Below are 21006 nucleotides of genomic sequence, written 5' to 3' on the forward strand. Positions count from 1 at the left end.
AATTTTGTTTACAAAATTTCTTACAAGTAACCCTACTTCCGTAAGTACAAAGCTATTTAAACGCTTACAGCAAGCAATCCATGGCTGTACGTGCTAATAATGTTTAATTGTTGCAATAGAAGGACATAAACAAATTGCATCCCATTGAATTATTATCAATCAATCATTTTCGTAAATAACTTCCCGTAAAATCCAAGCGGCGTGATACAAGTTCACATATTTTTCATTTCAAGAAGTGAAGGTGTTAGCTAAAAATAACGATTACCCTGGCCTAAGCCCTCTAAGGCTTTCCAATGAATCTATAAAAGGGTAATCCCCATGCTCGAAACCAACACCGCACTGCCAGAGAAGAAAAATCGTCCATATATAAACACTTCACTTGAACCACCAGAGACTTTCTATTTACTGTTTATTTAACACGCTTGAATATATGAATGCTGGAAATCGCAATTGTGACGTAACCATGATGTCATCAATATTGCACAAAAAAGGCAAATTTCATAACGATTACTCTAAGGCACAAAATTTGTTGATTGGGTGTTGCCATCAACTCCCAGCAGCACCCGCCATTATTAAACTCTCCTAAAATGACGTACAATCCAAGTTCGTAATCGTATGAAGTGCCGTAAAAACTGTACATATTCGCTAATGTTACACGCCGCTAAGAAACTACAAAAAGAAAACATGGCTATGACGTCACAACAAAGTAAGCTGAAGAATTACAAAAAGCGTCGGAGACTATACTGACTAATATGACGTCACGAGCGGTAGCACTGCATTACAAAAATGCATAGGACAATTGGAACACAAAGAAATACTTCCGAAGAATAAAGTGGGATTAAATGCCCTATGAACGGGGGAATAATTACTTCAAACACATCAGTTGGAAGCAAAACGATATTACATGGAAATTGCTGAAAACAGTTGTGGCCTCGACACGTTAGAAATTGTGCTGTCGAGAAAGGAAACTTAGCGAAACATCATCGTTGATAGATTGAATAAAAACAAAAGAAATGAGTTGTACTAAAACTGATAGCAATAAGTTGGAATATACATTATTACATTCACCACACAGTTCTGTAATAAAATAATTTTCAAAATTCATCATATTAATAAAAAGTATACGATTTGTGGAACTTGTTAAGTGATTTGATACAAGATGACAAAAACTAATTTCAGTTCAAGCCAAAACGTAGGACAGATGCTGGGTAGAATATTCAACAAATTTAATTATTATGCTGATGAAGAAAAAGCGAGTACAAATTAGAGTTTCTTTTATAAGAGTTGGACCAACACGAAGCGAAGATTCGAAAAAAATTTAATAAGAAAATATCAGAGTAATAAAATTCAAGAGTAAAGCACAATATGAACATAATTGTAAAGAAATCAGGAACAAAAAAGTTCGCCCAACTAAACAACAGTGTCTAGAATATGTCTCCATAATAGGGTTAGGACGAGCACAGAAACCAACGGAAAACTTTCAAATATAACGTAGTAAGAGGAAAAAGCACCTCCTTAAGAGAAAGCCACCAAAGTTAGACACTGTCACTGCTTGACTTGTCAGCTTCAATAACAGAAGTGACATCATAGCGAAATTTAAGGCTATGATCTGACAACGGCGACCTAATGTAATTGAACGATTCCTGGGCACGTGCAAAGAAATAATTTTGCTGGTCAGCTGACGAAGTTGGATTATTTTGAATAGCAATGATAGCTAGGAGATGAGCAATTGAACTAAACATTGTGCACAATGCTGTCAAGTAACTGAAACGTTTCTTTATAGTTGTGGATAATCACTTCCAAATATTCGTTTTTCATGCGATATGACGTGATAAAGCGCATCAGTGTGACGTAATGCTGAGGTCATCAGGGCTAGTTTTTATGCTTGAAGCGTTGGATGTTTCTGAAAAGATAACCATAATGCTTGGATAACTTTCGATAACATGTTTTCATCTCACCAATGACAAATTGGCGATTCATGAACTTTTTTCAAATCAATGGATATAAATTCTAAAATATAATCATAATTAACTATTCCTTTTCATAACTTAATTGCAGTAAATTATGATTGAGTCCTTTACCCAAAATCTTATTCTTCAAAAAGTGCTTAGCAAAAAGGTTTCGACAAAAAAATGACGTTGCATGAATAGGACTTCATCAAACATTTGCTCATTGTCTCATCAACTGATAGAGGTTCGTTAGATCAATGCAAGGACGTGACGTACCTCTCTCTCCTCTGTTCGTTCTGCATGAATAGAGCCGTCTGTGTCTCTCGCAGCTGCTGGTGGTAACTCATCATGTCAGCCGGGTTCGATCCCATTGAACTTATCTTGTTTTGAAGGTCTTTGGTTTGCTCTCGGAGCATTTGGATGGAATCGTACAAGCCCTCGTCCTCCTCCTGGGGTTACAAAAGTTCACCAAAGAGGTCACGCTATGTCACGCCCATCGTGGTTAGGTTCTTATAGGTGTGAAATTATGAATAATTTTTCGTATTTGTATTTTTTCGTGTTGACACTAATTATATCGAATTTATAAGAACGCCTACTTAAGTTTGACAATTTATTTCAAAAAAGCCGAAACGAGGTAAAGTGAATAGAAAGCTTTTATTTCTTCAGATGAGACACACAAGACACAAGATCTAAATGAAATGTACAAGATATCGTTAAATAATAACAAAATGTTTCACCTTAGCACTTCGTACATCAAGATGGACCAACAAGGCTGCCAGTGGAACGTCCTCACTGTAGAGGTTCTTCAGCGGCACCGAGCGAAAACCTTTGAGGCGAATTGACAAAAAATTTTGTTAACAAAACCTTTGTTAGTGAATTTCGGAAATTACCTTATTCTCATTAGTCATACAATGCCCACAATGCAACACGTTAGTGAAGTAAAAGTGCAGTATCTAGTGAAAGGATCGTAGCTTTTCTCAGGCTTTCGAAAACTATTATTATTCAAATACGATAAAAGTTTATTAACTGTAATTTGATTACGTTTAACTAATAATTATTACAAATAAATAACAATAAATAGAAATTTAATCAAAATACTAATTAACAAATTCATGAAATCGGTTAAAGTTACCAGGTTTAACACAGGAGACAGGTATAATAGACATTGCCAGAAAGTTGGGGTCACCAAACATATCTTGGTCATATACAGTGAATCGTAGGAATGCGGTCTGTGGACAGTGGATATCAAAGTCAAAAAGGCTGTCATTGCTGGTGGATGAATTTGAGTCCCAGTTAGGGTTCAAGCCGTTGTCATCTACAAAATATAAACAAATAAAAAATAAAGTAATATACATTTTTTTGGATTTATAGTTTTTTTTTAAATCACAAATCATTCAATTTTATTTTGCCATTTTTTTCTGTTTTTTATTTTTAAATTTGTTGGCATGTTTCTTTTTAAAATCTTTTTTTCAGGATTATCATTCGATTTTATTTAAATGAGAATCATAAAATTTTGGTTTTAAAATTAGTGGTAAATTAGTTGTAAATTTAAAAGAAAACGGCATGTTTAAAGCACTAATGGTAATTGTAATATTGCTGATAAATAATTTCAACAAATAATAATAATAAAGACTTTGTTATCAATAGATAAAAACAATACATTTTCTATAAGGTATTTATTCCTTTACTATGACGTCACCTCTTTTAGGCGTTTTCACTTTAGCTTCGTCGTATTCGCAACCTTGAACTTCGACCTCAATGAACGGACAAGCCATGCCACGTCCCGACTTGGGAAGGTGTCTAGCGCCAATGATCTGTAAAGTTTGTAAAAACTGTATTAATCATAATACAGCAAACACCGTTTGAACGAACACCTTCGGAAATGGCAAAACCTGCCCCAATACACGGACTTCTTATGAATCGATGAGAGCTGTTTTCACTACGAAAGTGGGATCGTAAGGAAAGTGACACAAGTTTCGGGCGTTTCTATTCTCATTCAACTGTATTTACATTCCTGACCCAGACCAATGTTCAGGAAAGACGAATTGGTCAATTTTAGACCGTTTGACGTCGTTTGACCTTGTTTTTGGTTGCGTGGCAACAGGAACCACTCTTCGATCGAAAGTATTTCGATAATTTTGATCACACTTATATCGGGTTTATCTAGAGCGTTACTTTCAAATTAAAAAAAAAATATCTTGAAGTTATCACACTGTACTACACAACTACCGCAGAAAGCATATATTATATATGTAATGAATACTAGAAATTCCCTTTATTTCCAAAAACTTTATGTACAAGTTCACACGATTGAAATACAACAGCACCGACCTGAATGTTCATAATAAGGGGTTCGACTCCGCCAAGGCTGCTGGACTTCGTATAGGGATGGTAGCTGGCATCGTGCAAGCACTTGGGCTGCAGAATATAACCACAACGGTCGTACATCTCGAATTTCGCTTCGTTCAACTGCATTGATCGGTCTTAATGGGAAGTTACAACAAATTGTTTACAAAGAATAAATGAAAATAACCGTAAGAAAATTGATAATTGCTGATACTTTTCCAAAAAATAATCTGATTAATAAAATAACCAATATGAGGTAATGATAATTCCCATTCCATCAGATAGCAGACACTCATGAAGAAATGTCAATGTACTGCACAGAATGGTAACAGAAATCTCAAAGGGCTAGCACAGAACCATGAATTACAAAAATTAGAAAACAGAATAACGTAATGGCACCAAAATGAAATCGTTGTTAGAAAAGGAATGTTTTGCATGATACAGAAGATAGATTAATAATATTATTATGACGATTTAACATTATTAACGCGCAACTAACGAGATACCTCCAGTTTGAAAGTTGAGCGCCACCAGCTGACTGCCGCAGTTCCAGAACGGGATCGGGTTATAATTTGACGACTCCACGCGTGTGCCCTAGATCATAAAATCAGTAGTAAACATGTCAAATGCACATGCAAGCGCTAAAAACCTAGCATATAATGCTAATATATGATATACAATGCTGTATTATACAACACTACATATAATGCTCAAGTTGATACTCATCAAACTACATCGTTATTTTCTTAATATTGGGCCTGACTGAAACGCAGCTATAGTTTACAAGCATACAGGGGTAGCATTTAAAGAAATCTTTTAGTGGTTCAGCCGCTCACCTTTGGGTAGATTCTGGATAGTTGTCGTCTGTTGTAATTAACGAATGTTCTTGCCTTATCCCTGCAAGCCCACCTCTCAGCTTTCGACTCCGGAAACGACGACATTTGGTAACAATGGCCCTCTGTTGCGTAACACACAAAGAAACGATTCATAATAAATGTGTAGTGAAGATGCTTTAAAACTGACATTACAAGAAACGAAAACTTTTTTATAAATAAGGTTTAGAATGAGGCCGTTGCCATGCTTTGCAGTCTCACTTTCAAAATCTTCCCTGACAGGTATAGGTACGCAATAAACGACCAAGTCTGAGAGTTCGACCGCTATTCTCTTCTGTCGCTCCACCACCTTCATTTTACGAGCCTGGAAGCGTGATAAAATATTTCAGTAAATTCCAGTGGACATACTATCTTGAATCAATTATCATGTCGATATAAATTAACTTGAAATCATCAGTACGAACCATTAAACCGCAAACAACGTCAACTTGATACGCCGAAAATAACCCATTGAACGACAAGGATCACCTGGTTATCTTGTTTCTCGATTGCATACTGCAGGACCTTCAACCACTCCACCATCTCGTCTTTAGTTTCAGTCGCTAGATGGTACACTTCGCCACTTGGGCGTCGTACAAGAAAGGTGTGACTCAGATGTCGGGTGTTGGTCGTTCCAAGCTCTGTACGAACAATGTATTTGCTCGCTGGTTAAACGCTGTTTGTTATTTGGCGGAGGGTATTACTTTATAGGGTATTTCTATTGTTAATATTCTTGCTTTTTGTGCTAACTTGAAACAACGTGATATGTCGCTGAAACAATGTAAGCTACAAAAATGTCACTTATTTCTACTTCGTTGGTCATCACTAGACAAAATATTTATAATGCAAAAATATATGTTAAGTATTTTTCGATGATAACAGAGTACAAAGTTATAAATCGCATTTACCGATAGTGCAGTTTGCCAACTCAATCACTCCTTTCTGCATTTCACCCAAAAGATTGGTGGTTGTTTTCTGAAAACAAATTACAGTGCGATAAAGACAATCGCAGCAGCTTTCATCACACCAAGTTCAATTAAAAAAAAAACTTCAACATGAGCCAGTGATGACACTACCGAGTCCACAATTCGATTTTCAACTACTGAAGTCTCAAAATTGGTTCTACGTGGTCCAAAATACAGTAACATGTATGTTATTACTTATTATATTGCTATTGAACAGTATTAACATTGGCATTTGTCATACTCCGATCTAAAAGATTAACGCGACGTCAGCTGCCGGTTCCCCGGTTATTTATCCAAAACAGGAAATCGGTTACATGCTGATACATGCTACATATATACTGACGCATCCAACTATTACTAAATAAACATATTTACCAATATTGATTATCTAACTGAGCAAGTAACTAAAACGCAACATGACCATATATGGCGTTGCTATACCCACATTATCCTCCTGGCCACTAACTCCGTTCTGCGAGTTCTCAGCCTCTTCAACATAGTTGCTAGGAAACCACATGTCAATCTTACCACCGTAGTCGCCACGCCACCTGGGAAGACGCCACGATTAGTTTATCATTAATTGTCGTTTATGTAGTCTGATAATTAATGATCTGTTACCAGTGATTTGTTAACAAAGTCTTCAACGCTTGAGTCAACAAACTTAATATGAAGACAATCAAAAAATTTTAAACGTTCAGTTGTGAAACGATTACAGCTAAGTAACAGAATCGCCAAGTTACGTATGTTAGTAATAATAATAATAACAATTATAATTATAAATATAATAAAAGTAAGGGCAAGGCCATGAAGAAAAAATACGCAAGATATGAAATCTTACCAGCCGCCATCTTGTTTTGTGACGTTGCTGATGATGGCATGTTTGCAGAAGGACAACTCGTCCTCACGCGTGGCTCGGTAATCATACAACGCCTTCACTGTGACGGTCATGAAATTAGGTGGCACATAAGCAACGCCACCACCATTTCTACCACTGTAAAAATCGGCGTCCTGTTCAAAAAGGAAAACTTTATGATTAGTCATTCAGATCATAGACATTCAGACCATTCTTAATAAAGAGACGAGAACATGACTAATGGGCAACCATTTATAACAATTCATGATTTTACTCTGTGTCTCATCCACATATCTCCAGCTTTTTAAGCGCTGTCACAAAGTGCGAGACACATATTGTCACAGATGACGAATAACATTGGATGCTATCAGACGACGAAAAACGTAATCGAAGTATTATAATAACACGTACCGGATTTTAATCTAAGTAAGAAAAAGACCTTCATCAAAAGAAATGTTAGTGAATTAATAACCTTTAATTTGAGGTCGGAATTTGATTTTATTTCCAAGTTGTTTTTTTTTCGTTTTTTACTGACAAAAATACCTGTGGCAGATTCTTTATCAGGTCTATAGTGGCAGGGAACCGTAGCTTCATCTTCCTATAAAGCGGGTTCTTCTGGTAGAATGACACGACGTCACAAAGTGTCTCGAACGTCGCATTTCCGATCACGAACAATCTGCCCTCCTGCTTGATGCGACAATGCTTGATTTTGCCTTCAGCCCTGAGTTGTGAAAAATAGAGGTTGTTTCATTGACGATAGGTTGATGGGGAAACTACTGCTAAGTACTTTAAAACGCAAAGTATTCAGGTAGTATAGATCGTCATTTCTGAACAAGGACAAATCTTCATGTCCCAAACAGGCAAATTAAACCAGTATTAAACATGATTCCTGTACTTGTTGCATTGGTTACAAGCATGTAGTGTATTACTTTGATGCGTTTACTAAACAAAATGAGACGGCTTTGCTGAAACTGGTGGAAAATTACTGTTTCTACAGATTCATGGCAGTGTGAATAAAAAAAATTGACATGCTGCTCAAAACTGAAGCTGGAAAAACTAACGACATAAAATGGTTTATTATGAAGTCATAGCGTTTGCACAACTAGCCCATTGGTTCATGTTTTGGCTGTCAAAGTGAAGCTAATTGGTAAGCGCCAGCACCATATAGATAGGGTTGGGAAAGTGGTCTTTGGTGGATTTTGAATCTTTAAACAAATTTGTACTTTTATGGACGTCCTAATCTAATTTTTGAATGAAAAATGAATTATGTCCGCTAAATAAAACTTTACAGATTATATCAACCCTAAATTTAATTTCAGAAAACAAATCAAAGAAAACTTAAAAACACTGACCTGAAAGAGATGGCGAAGTTGATGACGCTGGGATCATCCTGCCTGCACTTCCTGATGAGGAAAGAACCATCACGAGGTATCCTCATCAAAATATTCTCCGCTTCCATACGTGTCATGTTCTCATGATACCACCTGATGGTTAATAAGGTCAACACAGGTCACGATGAAACATCGACCAATGATCATAATTTGTAACCGAACCAACCTAATGCTAATGGTCATGAAGTTACCGAAATACATTTGTTATTATCAGTTGAAAAATTCCATAACTTCTTGATTAATTAGGTTTTGATGTTCTGACGTGTGAACATAATTAAAGTAATGTAACTGGATTTTCACAAAAAGACACTAGTAACACAACCTTCTCCAGGATATTAGGCCTACAATCACCAATGCAAGTTGATAGTTGATACTCGGTAAAAGTGTCAAAACTCATAATTATTGTCCACGATTCCCCACAAAAAAGCAATCACCGTGGTCACTAAAAATCATACAAATTTTTGGTACTTACTCCTTACTGGCGTGTGCATTTGGTTGCGGAATTGGGTCTGTGAGTAGCAGTTCAAAATTTTGGTTCTGATTTCGCAGAGGGTAGCGCTGGTAATGCCATATCAGACTGTACAAGCTGTCGAAGAATAGGGTCTGCACCAGGTAGTAGAAAGTGCGTCCACTGTCCTGCTGTGTGTGGATCCTACAGTGGTTCACTTTGCCGTGGTACCTGTGTCAGACGTAATGTACATGTTTGAATTATCACACCGTTGATTGGTTGATTAATGATTATACAGATATTTGTTTCCTGTAGGTTAAATCAAGCTTTTCATAGTACTAACATATTCTCAAGTAACGACGAATTGAACGAATACCAATTTTGAAGACTTTTCTAAATGGATGAAACTAATGTTTATGGTGGCATTGTCCTAGCGACATGTTTGCGCATTGTAAAAAAAATGTTTATGTTTACAAGCAAAAAAAATGAAAACGAAACATTGTATGCATTCTATCCATCAAAGTAACTAATAATGCGTTATCATCACAGTCAGTCTGTCACTAACAAAAAATTAAGCTAGTTAAAGGTTAGGTTAGTTTGCTAGCTTCCATTACCCTAGCAAATGAAAGGAAAACAATATGACGTCATAGGTATAAATGTCAAACTTCCAACTCACATAAATGAAAGGGTCCAGTTCCCGACAAATGTGTGACTATCACGAACAAGAAAGGATCCATCCTGTCCATTGAACTGCTTGATAAGGTCTTCAGCACTTTCCCTGGCCATCTGGCCGTGATACCACTTCTCAGAGTAATGCAGCTCAGTTGTATCCTGGAAAATGACACTTACAATGGCAAGTTTTTAAGACAAAGTTTGCATGTGAGGGAGGGAAAGAAGCAGACGGATGCTTCACAAAACTGGTTTCATTTAAACACTGCACCAAAAAAACTCATGCCTAGGGCAGAAGGAGTTTGGAATTAGGATAATGTCGGGTCGGCTGATTGATTTGATTTGACTGATTTGATTTTCTGTGGAGATTGTCATTATTGATGCTTCTTGCAAACTAGCGTTCACCAGTGACCCGTAGTTTACGAAAGTGGACAAATCTGATCAGTTTACCTTGTTGTTGTTGTTTTCGGCATTTTGCTGTTCTGGTTCTGGTTCTGGTTCTTCTGGCTCCTCACTCGCTGGTTTGTTCTGACGTTCGTCGGTGTAGACGAGCTTATTGTCATACGTTAAGACAAAGAAATGAAGATTCCATTCCTAAATATTTGAGATTGAGATAAATTAAAGCACGAAATGAAGCCTAATGTTAATGAGTGAATACGAGAAAAGATTGTCATCACCACTGCGATGCTTTTCGAACAACTACAAGTATCATTTCTAATTTTACAGCTAAACACAGCCTTGCTATTTGGGGCAAGTTTGGGCAAAATGTTGGTATGACACTTGCTCTTAAAATGAACCAAACAAATTTTACAGCAGCAGACGCTCACTTGACAAATTACTATTAACGACCGAGACCAGTGGCCACAGAATTACAACTTGAGTTACAGCATAGTGAATCTCTATATTTACAGGAAAATCTAGAGCAAAATCAAAACCTTGAACGTAGGCTCCTCAAAATACATCATGCCGTTCTTCACTGAGTTGCTGATGTCAGTTGCTGTGTCAACTTCAAGGGTAAAAAAACAAAAACAACATAAGCTTCATGAATTAATGATATAATCTGTGAGTTGATGTACATTTTTGAACAAGGCCATGAGCATTGAACAATGATGACTTTTATTTTTTTATAAAGATTTATATATTTTCTTGTATTACTTTGGTTGATTTCTGTCAAAACTTCCGATTGTCTGTTGGCATCGCTGAGCTTTTTGTGCTGAAAAAAGACGAAAGAAAGTTTATTGGAGGGTAAATGAGAGACTGTGAATTATGAACCAACTCCTCCCACCTTGATGATGATTTTTCCTCTCATTTGATTTGGAGAGGGAAGTACTGAATCATCGGAGCTCACTGGCTGTCGAACAAGCATATCTATAGAAGATTCTTTTGTAATAACTAACATAAAGCAATCATCATAAAACACTTAAAAATCTTGGCTTGTGGAAAGACAAAAAAATGCAGCACAAAGATTTCCAGCAAAGATAAAACTGATCTGTTTAAACTTTACAATCAAAGGTAAAATGCATGATTACAGTGTTCAAAAAACACAAAGCACCTTGAAATATGTCGACAAACATTGTTGCCATATGTCGCTGCTGTGGGAGCTTACAATGGTTCTCTATGGACAGAAGAACAGGCAGACTGCGAAACAAAAACCGAAAATCAATATAAATTATGTTCCTTTTATCTACCACTGTTACACATCGTACACGTCCAATATGTGACCTTTAACCTAAGTATGGTGATGTGGAAAATATCTAGATGTCAAAATATTCAAATCTAAGCACAAAAGTCTAGCAGTTGAACTTACTCAGACACCACGAAAGCATGCTCTCGGATTGTTTTTAATACATCCAAGAACTTTATTTTTGATGTTAGTGTATGGCCGTGGTATATGTGTGGCATGCCATCTGGACCATCCCAACAATCCACTGCAAAAAGATTACAAATAAACACTAATGGAGTTACCAGACTTACCATGCTTACTCACTTTCCATGTATGTATTGTGTCCTTGAAGTTAATATAGAGTTTATTACATTGTTCGATACATTCTGGTCTAAATATTTTTAGGTAGCCTAAAGCATTAGGTTTTTGATGCTTAATTTGAAATGGTTCTACCTCAAACACTGCTGGGATAAGAAAACAAAAAAGCAAGAAATCTGCTAAAAGTAGCCCTTGAGGTTTGAAGCATTGTGCTTAAATAACGAAAATAAATTTATTTCGACAAGCCAAAGACAGGAGATGGGTGAATGGATAACAAAGCCTTTCTTGTCAGCAAAGCTGGGACCTGATGCAGTGAAGCGCGAACTGTTGACACGCAAGCTGATATATAAAGCGTAGATGACTTCCTATTTTTGTGAAATCACTTTTGATAAATTTAGCCCAACATGCAATGTCAGTCGTTATTTGCATTCATTGCATCCGATCAAACTTGCTTCAGTTTTCTCAGTTAGTTGAGACTTTCTTGAATAGCTCATTCAAAAAAATACATTTTCAAAGTTGTTGACGAACTTACGTTCAATGCATCTGCAGCCCATCCTCAAAGCACGGGCATAAGCTTCACACGAAGAGTCGCTACTTATCTGGTCACCAGTTAAATAGCTGAATAAAGTAATTGAAGACAAATTTGGTTAGTAATTGATATTAAAATATGAAACAAAAATAAACAAGTTAGTCGTGTGACTAGTCGTGGAGAAACACGAATAGCTATACACGAATGTATATCATGGAATTTGATTTACAATCACCCAATAGTGTACTACATCTATGTAGAATACATGTACTTAAATGGAATATTTTCATTATCGTCATCAGTATCATTGGTTCAAACAGTAGATTTAAATTTATGAGAAAAATCAAGAATGCTGGCAAAAACATTCACATTCTGAACTTTAACATCAAAAGACACATAAATAAATAATGAATAAGCTTCCTGTGCGGTTAAGCCACAGAGCTGTGAAAAAAAATTAATGTAATTTGGAAGGATAAGAACATGTGCTCCTATAAATTATTTATGATTGATCTTGTCCCATCAATGAAATAAAAACAGCAACAGTTCAAACAAAATACAACTCCTTAGCCTTTCAAAGGTTAATGAAACCCTTTTCACAGCATGATAAGTTCTATGAGTACGTTCCATGCCATTGCCATTTCTTTTAGACAAGTTGTATAATAGTTTTAAGCATCTGATTAAATTATAATTGTTTAAATACGCAAAAAGTTTTGTACAAAATACACCTAAAGCATCCTAATAATGAAGCAAACAATATGCCAGTGCATCTAAACACCAACGAATAAGTTAAAGTATTACGTGTTGTGGGAAGACGAGATCCAGTAATGAGAGAGTGGGTGATCGAAGAACTCATTTGGTGGTGGTTTGAGTTTCTTCTCGTCCCATATCGAGTTTTCTTTCGAAAATAAATAAGCCAACATCTGTGGAAACAAACGCATGTTTCCACAAACTTGAAATAACAGGAAAAAGCCGGAATATTTAAACACAAATCTTCACAAACCAAAAACAAAACGTTAGCATGTAAATGGCAAAAACTTAAAAGTTTTACCTCTTCGTTGGAAAGACATGATGAATTCTGACTGAACCTGCCGTTGTCACCCACATACTCTTTTAAGAATTGTTTTACAGACTGTTTGTCTTTTGCCCACAATTCCTATACACAAAATTTAAAGGCCTATTACATAGAAATTTAAATAGATCTTAAAAGCCATTACTCGAGAGGCTTTACAAGAAGCTTGTTCTAAGAAAGGAAAAGCTATCACAACATGACTACACCAGCGAAGATTAACGCTTCCTTATCGATTGACAGCTTGTTGTGTCAAGCTGCTTTAGAACAACAGGAACAGAATTATTTGTTTATTTAAGGTGAGCTATACCTCGGCGATAGGTGGTTAGGACAATTACTAGACTAAATAAAATAAAACACTTTGTGCAGCCAATAATCTGTAGAAAGTAAAGTCAAAATAATTAACAACACGTAAGTTGTTGCTGTACCTTCTGTTCTTCACACAAGAACCTTTGTAGGTCATTGGCTGAATAAGACGACCTACGATATATGACATGAAAATTTTTTTTAACAAAGCAGGAAATTGGGAAGTGTTAAAATGACAAGACGGAAATGTGGTGAAAACATGAATGAAAAGGCACAATCTAGCACTTATAATAAAAAAAGTGGTTAAGCCAAAGTACTAGGGTGTTAAACCTCATTTTTTGTAATCTGTTTAAGTTGAAAACTTTTTAATAACATCGTGGTTCTCACTTGTCAGTTCCAGTAGAATATTGTTCAACGTATTTGAAGATTGAGCTCTGGCACTTAAACATGAGGGCGTAGTAAAACTGCACAAACTGCTCAAAGTTGATTTCACCTTTTCCACTTTTGTCCACTTTCTGGAGTACAAAAAGATATCCGCATGAGAAAATATATAGTATGAAAATATAAGTAACTTGAGCGGTTGTCAGATCAGCTATTGTCATAAAATTTTGATTGTGGAAAGGGAAATTTGTTCACACTGTCACAGGTGAATGAGCCTAAACATCATGCTGAGTTTGATTAAATGTAAACCGAGTATGCCAATAAAAGTGGAATGTTGTTGCAGTAAATTTTCTATCTACCTGAAATATCTCCTTTAGCTGAGCAGTTGGCAACGGTTTTGAATTGACATTTGGAAGCCAAGCTTTCGCAGTGCGAAGAGTTATTCTTAAAAATAAAACACAGATTACAAAAACCGTTAAAAACACCTGCGCTTAACATTTTTTTAAAACCAAATTACATGTTGATGCCATACAGTACATGCCCACGCAATTCCATAATCATGTTATCATTCATACAAAAAACATTTGATCAGCATTTTATTATCACAAAGATATCAATGCAATTGGGATGCTTTGACCGTTTTGCAGCTTAATATGACTTTTTAATAAAAAGTTGAAGAGCATAACACAAAAAATGAGATGGACATTTTTTTAAGCTTATAATAATTTCAAACCAAGCACAGTATTTATTCCCATTAGTTTGACTTCACAGCCAGCATAGAACTTGCTGGCTGTGCATCCATAAGAACACTGGACTACAGGGCAATGTTGATTAACCAGTCTTGATTGTTCAATAGGCAAATACCAATTAATGGAGAGCCCATTGTTATTCGACATCTAACCGCAAAGCAAGTATGATAGATTCTGGTTATGGCAGTTTCAAATATTATGAAACATTTCTTGGAAGTCTTTAGAACATCTGCTATAGATTTATCCAGTAAAACTATCGAAATGGCAAATATTGGTGGCAATTCGCAATAGTTATACCGATAATTATCTGCTAGTTAACCAGTCCTATTGCTATTTACACAAAATGATTGCAAGCAATGATTACATAACGATCAAACTGGAAAGATGCAAAAATGAACATGCCAAAGACATAAGTACAGAAACAGCTACAAAGTCTGTCATACATAAATGCTATACATATTTACTAATTCTACAACAATGTATTATAGCAAATGGTTCAAGGTTAGAGCAAAAATTAATGCTCATATATTATATATAAAGTCTTTTACTTATCAAGCAGTGTTTCTAACTTGATTAACTCACCTGGGTTCATCAGCGTCACCAGACTTTTTCCTTTACGAAGTCAAAATAAAAACATGCAAAAAGAGAGAGAGAATAAACATAAAATCTGTCATTTAGAATTTAAAGTGATAGTAAAACAGTTAGAGAGAGACATGACCAATAATTATGAACATAAAAACATGTAGCCTATATTACACAGTGCTTTTTAGACATTACGGTCTTGCAAAAACATGCTGTGCATAAGTTCAGAAATGTATATATGTAAAATGTTAAATGAAAAAAACGAATCAGAGAAGTTAAAAATAACAACATTCTCTTGGTTGGTGTGCAAAGATACAAGGATACAAGCATTAAATAAAAACATACATTAGAAGTACGATGCTAGTAAGGTCTGTAACTGTTAGAAATATCGGTACTTAAGCTATACAGTCCTCACAAATCTCAATCACTTGAATTCAAAGATCATTTATGTCCAAGTTTTCACAACATTAGAAGCAAGAGCAAACAACACTTTTCTTTTTATGACTATTTTGTCAACTTTCTGGTGGTATGAGTTTTCAGCATTATCACACGTTTGGGGAATAACCTTAAGTCTTTTAAATCGTTAATTTTTGGTCGTAATTAATAATAGTATAACAATCAAACAAACAATCTGGTAGAAAAATTTATGTACGAAATATTATTTTATGATACACTGCTAAGATATTGAGGCATTAATTATAATTCTGGAGTCGTTTATCGAAATAAAATGAACAAGTTTTAAAACAAGAAACCTATCTCACTTAGGAACTTTCATGAAACCTGTCAGATAGTTTTAAAAGACGTATTTATGACTAAACGCTGAAAAACTTGAGAAAACCAAAAAAATGGAAGAATTGGGCAACTATTACTTGAATTCAAACAACGGTATATAGCGCATAGCCTATATACTGGTGTACTAAAACTACTTACAAATTCTTTCGACTGATCTGATTAAATTCACGTTGCAGAAATCTATAAAATAATGGAAAACAGGTTTAACCATTTTTAACAAGTATATAATTTAAAATCAGTGTGTTGTGTATGAAGTAAATAAATATCAAAAATGTCTCAATGAAATTTTTTGCAATACCTTAAGTGACTTATGTAGATCGCAAAGGCATATACAGTAAGCTGTCAATATATGGGGCTGTGTACTTAAATGCATGAAAGCTAAAACAATATTAAATGTAGAAGCTCATATTTATATACCAAGCATCGTAAGGAAAAATCATAACCATGCATTATTTCTCAGTTTCCAACGGTTCACAATATCAAGATTTTTTTTCCCACCTTCGAACTTGCAAAGGGTACGGTGATTTGAGGGTGTCGATTACAAGGTAAGAAAGGCCGCGAATCCATACATCTCGCTCGTTTGGTTGCTTGGCTGTGAAAAACAAGTTGTTATAAGTTAAAAAACATTAAAGATTTAACTAAGGAGTTTGAATCATATGGCAGAACTATTTAATGTATATAAAAAAAGGTGTACAGTCTGCAATATGTATGCTTGCAAAATATGAAGTTAGTTGTAACAGTAAACTCATTTTTAGAAGAAGTTTAATATTCCAATTTTGAACATAAATGTAATATATTTTCAGCATATGATAGATACTCTGCATAATAATATTGCTTGTATATATGGAAATATAACATTGCTGGTTATAAGCAAATTACTCTTTGGAATATACGTTCTTCTACACATGAACATTTATACATACGTAACCGGTGTACATGACAATAATGGCGCATGTACCGAAGTGTACAAGTTCACTAACATACTGCAATGATTAAATTCCATGTAATCATTAGTAATAAAGCAGTAAGTTTAACTAACACCTTGTTCAAACACAAGATAAAAGCAAACATTTGTCCGAAGCTGGTTAAGCAGCACAGCTATTGTAGAAAAATCACAACCAAATAAGGGAATTATAAAAGATCTACTTTTATGGCGGTTTTATCAAAGTGAAAGTGAACAACTAAACAAATATGTTAGTGTTTGATGAATGCGTGATAAACTGTAATAAATTTAAACAGCTGGTAATACAATATTAATCTTTTTACATCTTATGATTACTATAACCTACATATATTGAAAGTAGTGTCATATAAAGATTTCCAAAATTAAGTCCATATATATATATATATTAATAAATGTTATACTGATAATAATTAATTCAGGCGTATACAATTATACACTGTATTACAACTACTACATAATGGTTACATAAATGGTTAAACTAAGATTCTGGCAAGGGCAAGCTGAAATTGCAAGTTGTATTACCGATAACTCAAAACAGGCAGAAGTATATACAGAGCCAGAGGCACGATGTATATAAAACCATGAAAAATTATATATATAGATCGGCGTCTACATGTAAGTGGACTGTTATGTTATATATACTTTTTTTATCTACTATGCACGTTACATTATTGGTTACCAATCTAGCAAATCTTGAGTATAAAAATATAGTTACAGCATGTAGCCTACAATGTTAAATTGGAATACAAATACCTGCGACCGAAAGGATTTTCAAGTTGAATTCATTTCCATATAAAATAGTGAAACAAACCGTCGGATCCATTCTTCGAGCTTCATCCTGATATCTGTCAAAATCTTTTGACACCTTCCCGGGACGAATCTCTTTGATTTCGTGAATGTCCACTGCAAATAGAGTAGGTTTTACAGAGTTTGCATGCACATTGCGCACTAGTGAAAATGATAAATACATACAGTAGAACCTCACTAATTCAACCATCCAGCAAGACTGTTGTCAAATGGTCATGTTAGCGTTGTCACGGGGTGGTCACGTTAGCGAAACAGAACAGTGCCGTACATCGCAATAGAACTTGTTAATTGTAAACCACGTTGAAGTGTTATCATACCGGGGTGATTTTTGGTGAGATTTTTACAAAATTTTAAAGCTTTTTTATCATTTGAAACTTGTTGACTCTCACATGCCGTGGTTGTGGCCAACCTAATCATATTCTCCACAAACTGCTATGGAGTACACAAAGTGCAGTATTGGAGCATATTGCAGTTGTTGTCAAGACTTTTTAATAAATGCTTGTTATGCCCACTAGTAAGCCACACATTTATCTAAAGCCTGCAAACCATATTTGGACACTGGCAAAACTCTTTCGCCACTGCCTTGTTCATGATATGTATATAGCAGATTACTTTGGAGTTACAATGCTTAAAATGTTGAAAACTTCTATATTTGCTTTATCACAAATAACACCAATGTGTCATTAAGTCACAACCAGCATAAATATAATTTCCAATTCAACATCAGACAGTCACTTAGCTACAGATTAATTATTAAAGTCTTTCAAAGTTTATACACATCATGCGTTTCACCCTGGCGTTTCAGTGTGGCAGGAAAGCTTTGCATTGTAAAATTTTATAAAACTTATTTAAAATGTGATGTCTGTGGTTTATAGAAATAGCGTCAGTGTCACATATGGACAATGCATGATGATGAGATCGCTCACGTAGCCAGATCAATAACAAAGGTACTTACATGAGCCTTCTATTTGAAACTGACGGCTCCATATTACTTGTCTCGTGTCCATTTTAACCTTTCGCACAAAAAATTTTATTCAAACAGGATGAAATCCATGAACAAAGAAAAAAAATAGAAAACAAAGTACAATGTAAGCTATACAGTAAAGTGCATAAATAAATGGTTTATATATACAAATAATATTTACATATGTATATACAGTGGTTCATTGCTATAAAACTAAAAAGATTAAATAACTTCTAGTTATCTGAAGATTCAAGATACAATCAATTGGTTAAACAATTAATCGCCAGGACCAGTGAAGTTGCTTTGTATGTATAATTTGAATATTCATATTCAGCAAAGTAGAGCTAACAAGCCTTCACTGTAATATAGTGTACAATAGAACAAGAATTATACATACTGTATGGCATACATAATTCATGTTGTTATATAGGCTTGGATAAAATTCTAAAAAAGCTCTACACTTATTCACTTACCAGGAAAGTCCGCTGTTCTGGACGACGCTTCATGGAAAACTTACACATCATGTTTCCCATTTCAAGCTTATGCAAGACAGCACGTAGCTCGGATTCATTTTCAAATTGAGGTTCCTCAATTCCCCGAACCTTAGTGGGGCCATTTGGGTATCGAACTGGCATCTTTAACTTTTGATAAATGGCAAAGGTAGAAAAGTGTCTTAAAGTTACATCCAAATCCACAGAAAAACCAGAAAATTGACAAAAAAAACAGAAAATGGGTATGGCGCCCAAATTTGTCGAAGTTAGTTAAAACATTTTTTTAGTATGTTTGCACTACCTTATCCTACCTATGGTACAATAATGGGTTTAGTTCAACACACGGTTTTAACGACCTGGTTACCATGCACATACACAGCACGCCAAATGTGTGTGTATAAACCACTATGCATAGGCCTAAATATACATTAAAACATATAGGCCTATGTATACATACATGTATATACTTATATACATGTCACCGTATCACAGCCAACCCAATATGCAAACAACAGAACGTTGGACAAATTAGCTGCTACATGTCAAGGAATTGTGGCAAACAGAGTTAAACAAATGTCTACAAAACATTTTAACAAAATGTAAGCTCAAAACTGAAAATTGTTTGGTAATGCGGTATTTATATATGTATATATATAATTAATAGGTTCTTAAGTTAACAATGAAGTCATGGATCTAGTATACAAGTGCACAACCACAGGACGCCATTGTATACTACATTCTAGCTGCTCAAAGCGTGACGTCTTCTGGTTGTAACAGACCCGGTTAAGCTATGGTTTCATTTGTCCATAATTTCTTCAGAAGCAACTCATTCTTTAATTCAGCCAATAGTAACGAAATTGAACAGTTTCCGTGACTTTTTTGCTAACCCACGCTGCTTATTATAAACAACGCAATCTAAGCTACCAACCTGCCTATAGCCTAATCACGATTGACGTTTGCCCAAGGAAAGAAACATAGCTTAAGCAAATTATTATGTGGGCGCCATAGGTGAAATTGTCATGCTAGGTACAGTAAGACGTCATGATTCCGATCAGCCTTTTAAAATGTTGACGACTTTGACGTTGTTAAAATGAAGCATAAGCTTCGGATTAGCGGTTCATTTTTTATTTCACTACATTCTCATTTCTAATTTTCAATTTAGTTCTCTTATTGTTAATAAAAAAACAAAAGATCTGTGCGCTGATAAAACAACCCCACCCCACCCCAGTGGTAGACCTATCAGCGTAAGTCAACCAGTTGCACTATACATTATCACATTTTGTAATACGGTTATTTCGATTTAGATAATATTTAACTCTCGACAAAGCAACTTATTTGAAAACAAAATAATTTTTCTTATTCTTTTGGCAGTGACATTTGTTGCTTGTTACAAACAAATTGACGCCCGTTTATCTGTATTTCTCGGACTGCGTCATGCAGTTTCATTAAAGGACCCAGAAACCCTGGACATAATAAAACTCGAATTTGTAATGTCAAGCATTTTTAAAGAATGTCTCTAGTATAGGCTTCCTTGCGGTCCACAAAAAAATTATAGCGTATGACCGTATGTCATACCCCAGGTTGGATAAAACATATCTTACGCTGAACTTCATGCCCGTGAAGTGCCAAATACTGACCCACCTCTCTGACGTAATAAACCCATTCTCTGATAAAGGATTTGACTGAGTAGAAAACGTGCCCCTATTTGGTGGCTGTATGGTATGAAACTGTAACTTCTGTGAATGCATGTATACTGGCAAACAAAATACTATATACAGGTCACAGGTGTTGGCCTATTTCTGTGGATAAGTTCTGTAGGCTACTTGTGTACAGGGCTTATTGCGTATTGAACGAATGAATTTACTACTTCTAGAGGGCAAACAACTCTTCCGCTAACTCGG

General features: G+C 35.3%; 1 protein-coding gene across 2 annotated transcripts; it reads right to left on the reverse strand.

Annotated features, from left to right (window-relative positions):
- Positions 1-392: 392 nt before the first annotated feature.
- LOC143451860 (1-phosphatidylinositol 4,5-bisphosphate phosphodiesterase gamma-1-like) lies at positions 393-20004 on the reverse strand. Of its 2 annotated transcripts, XM_076952616.1 has the most exons (35): positions 19088-20004; positions 18606-18663; positions 17597-17746; positions 16378-16471; positions 16018-16059; positions 15088-15117; positions 14116-14200; positions 13763-13890; positions 13498-13549; positions 13052-13156; positions 12802-12923; positions 12007-12092; positions 11301-11421; positions 11046-11131; positions 10779-10861; positions 10649-10706; positions 10429-10499; positions 9944-10087; positions 9501-9655; positions 8849-9055; positions 8338-8469; positions 7529-7706; positions 6971-7140; positions 6578-6680; positions 6076-6142; positions 5657-5808; positions 5390-5492; positions 5132-5253; positions 4802-4889; positions 4281-4432; positions 3649-3763; positions 3082-3264; positions 2687-2775; positions 2226-2398; positions 393-1903 (listed from the first exon to the last, which is right to left on the reverse strand). In XM_076952616.1, the coding sequence occupies exons 1-35, from the start codon at positions 19247-19249 to the stop codon at positions 1873-1875; spliced, it is 3897 nt and encodes a 1298-aa protein (XP_076808731.1). In that variant the 5' UTR covers positions 19250-20004; the 3' UTR covers positions 393-1872. The 2 variants fall into 2 exon arrangements, with proteins under 2 accessions (XP_076808731.1, XP_076808732.1); XM_076952617.1 differs by lacking the exon at positions 15088-15117.
- Positions 20005-21006: the final 1002 nt, after the last annotated feature.

Source organism: Clavelina lepadiformis, chromosome 4 (genome assembly GCF_947623445.1).
Source record: "Clavelina lepadiformis chromosome 4, kaClaLepa1.1, whole genome shotgun sequence".
NCBI classification, from domain to species: Eukaryota; Metazoa; Chordata; class Ascidiacea; order Aplousobranchia; family Clavelinidae; genus Clavelina; species Clavelina lepadiformis.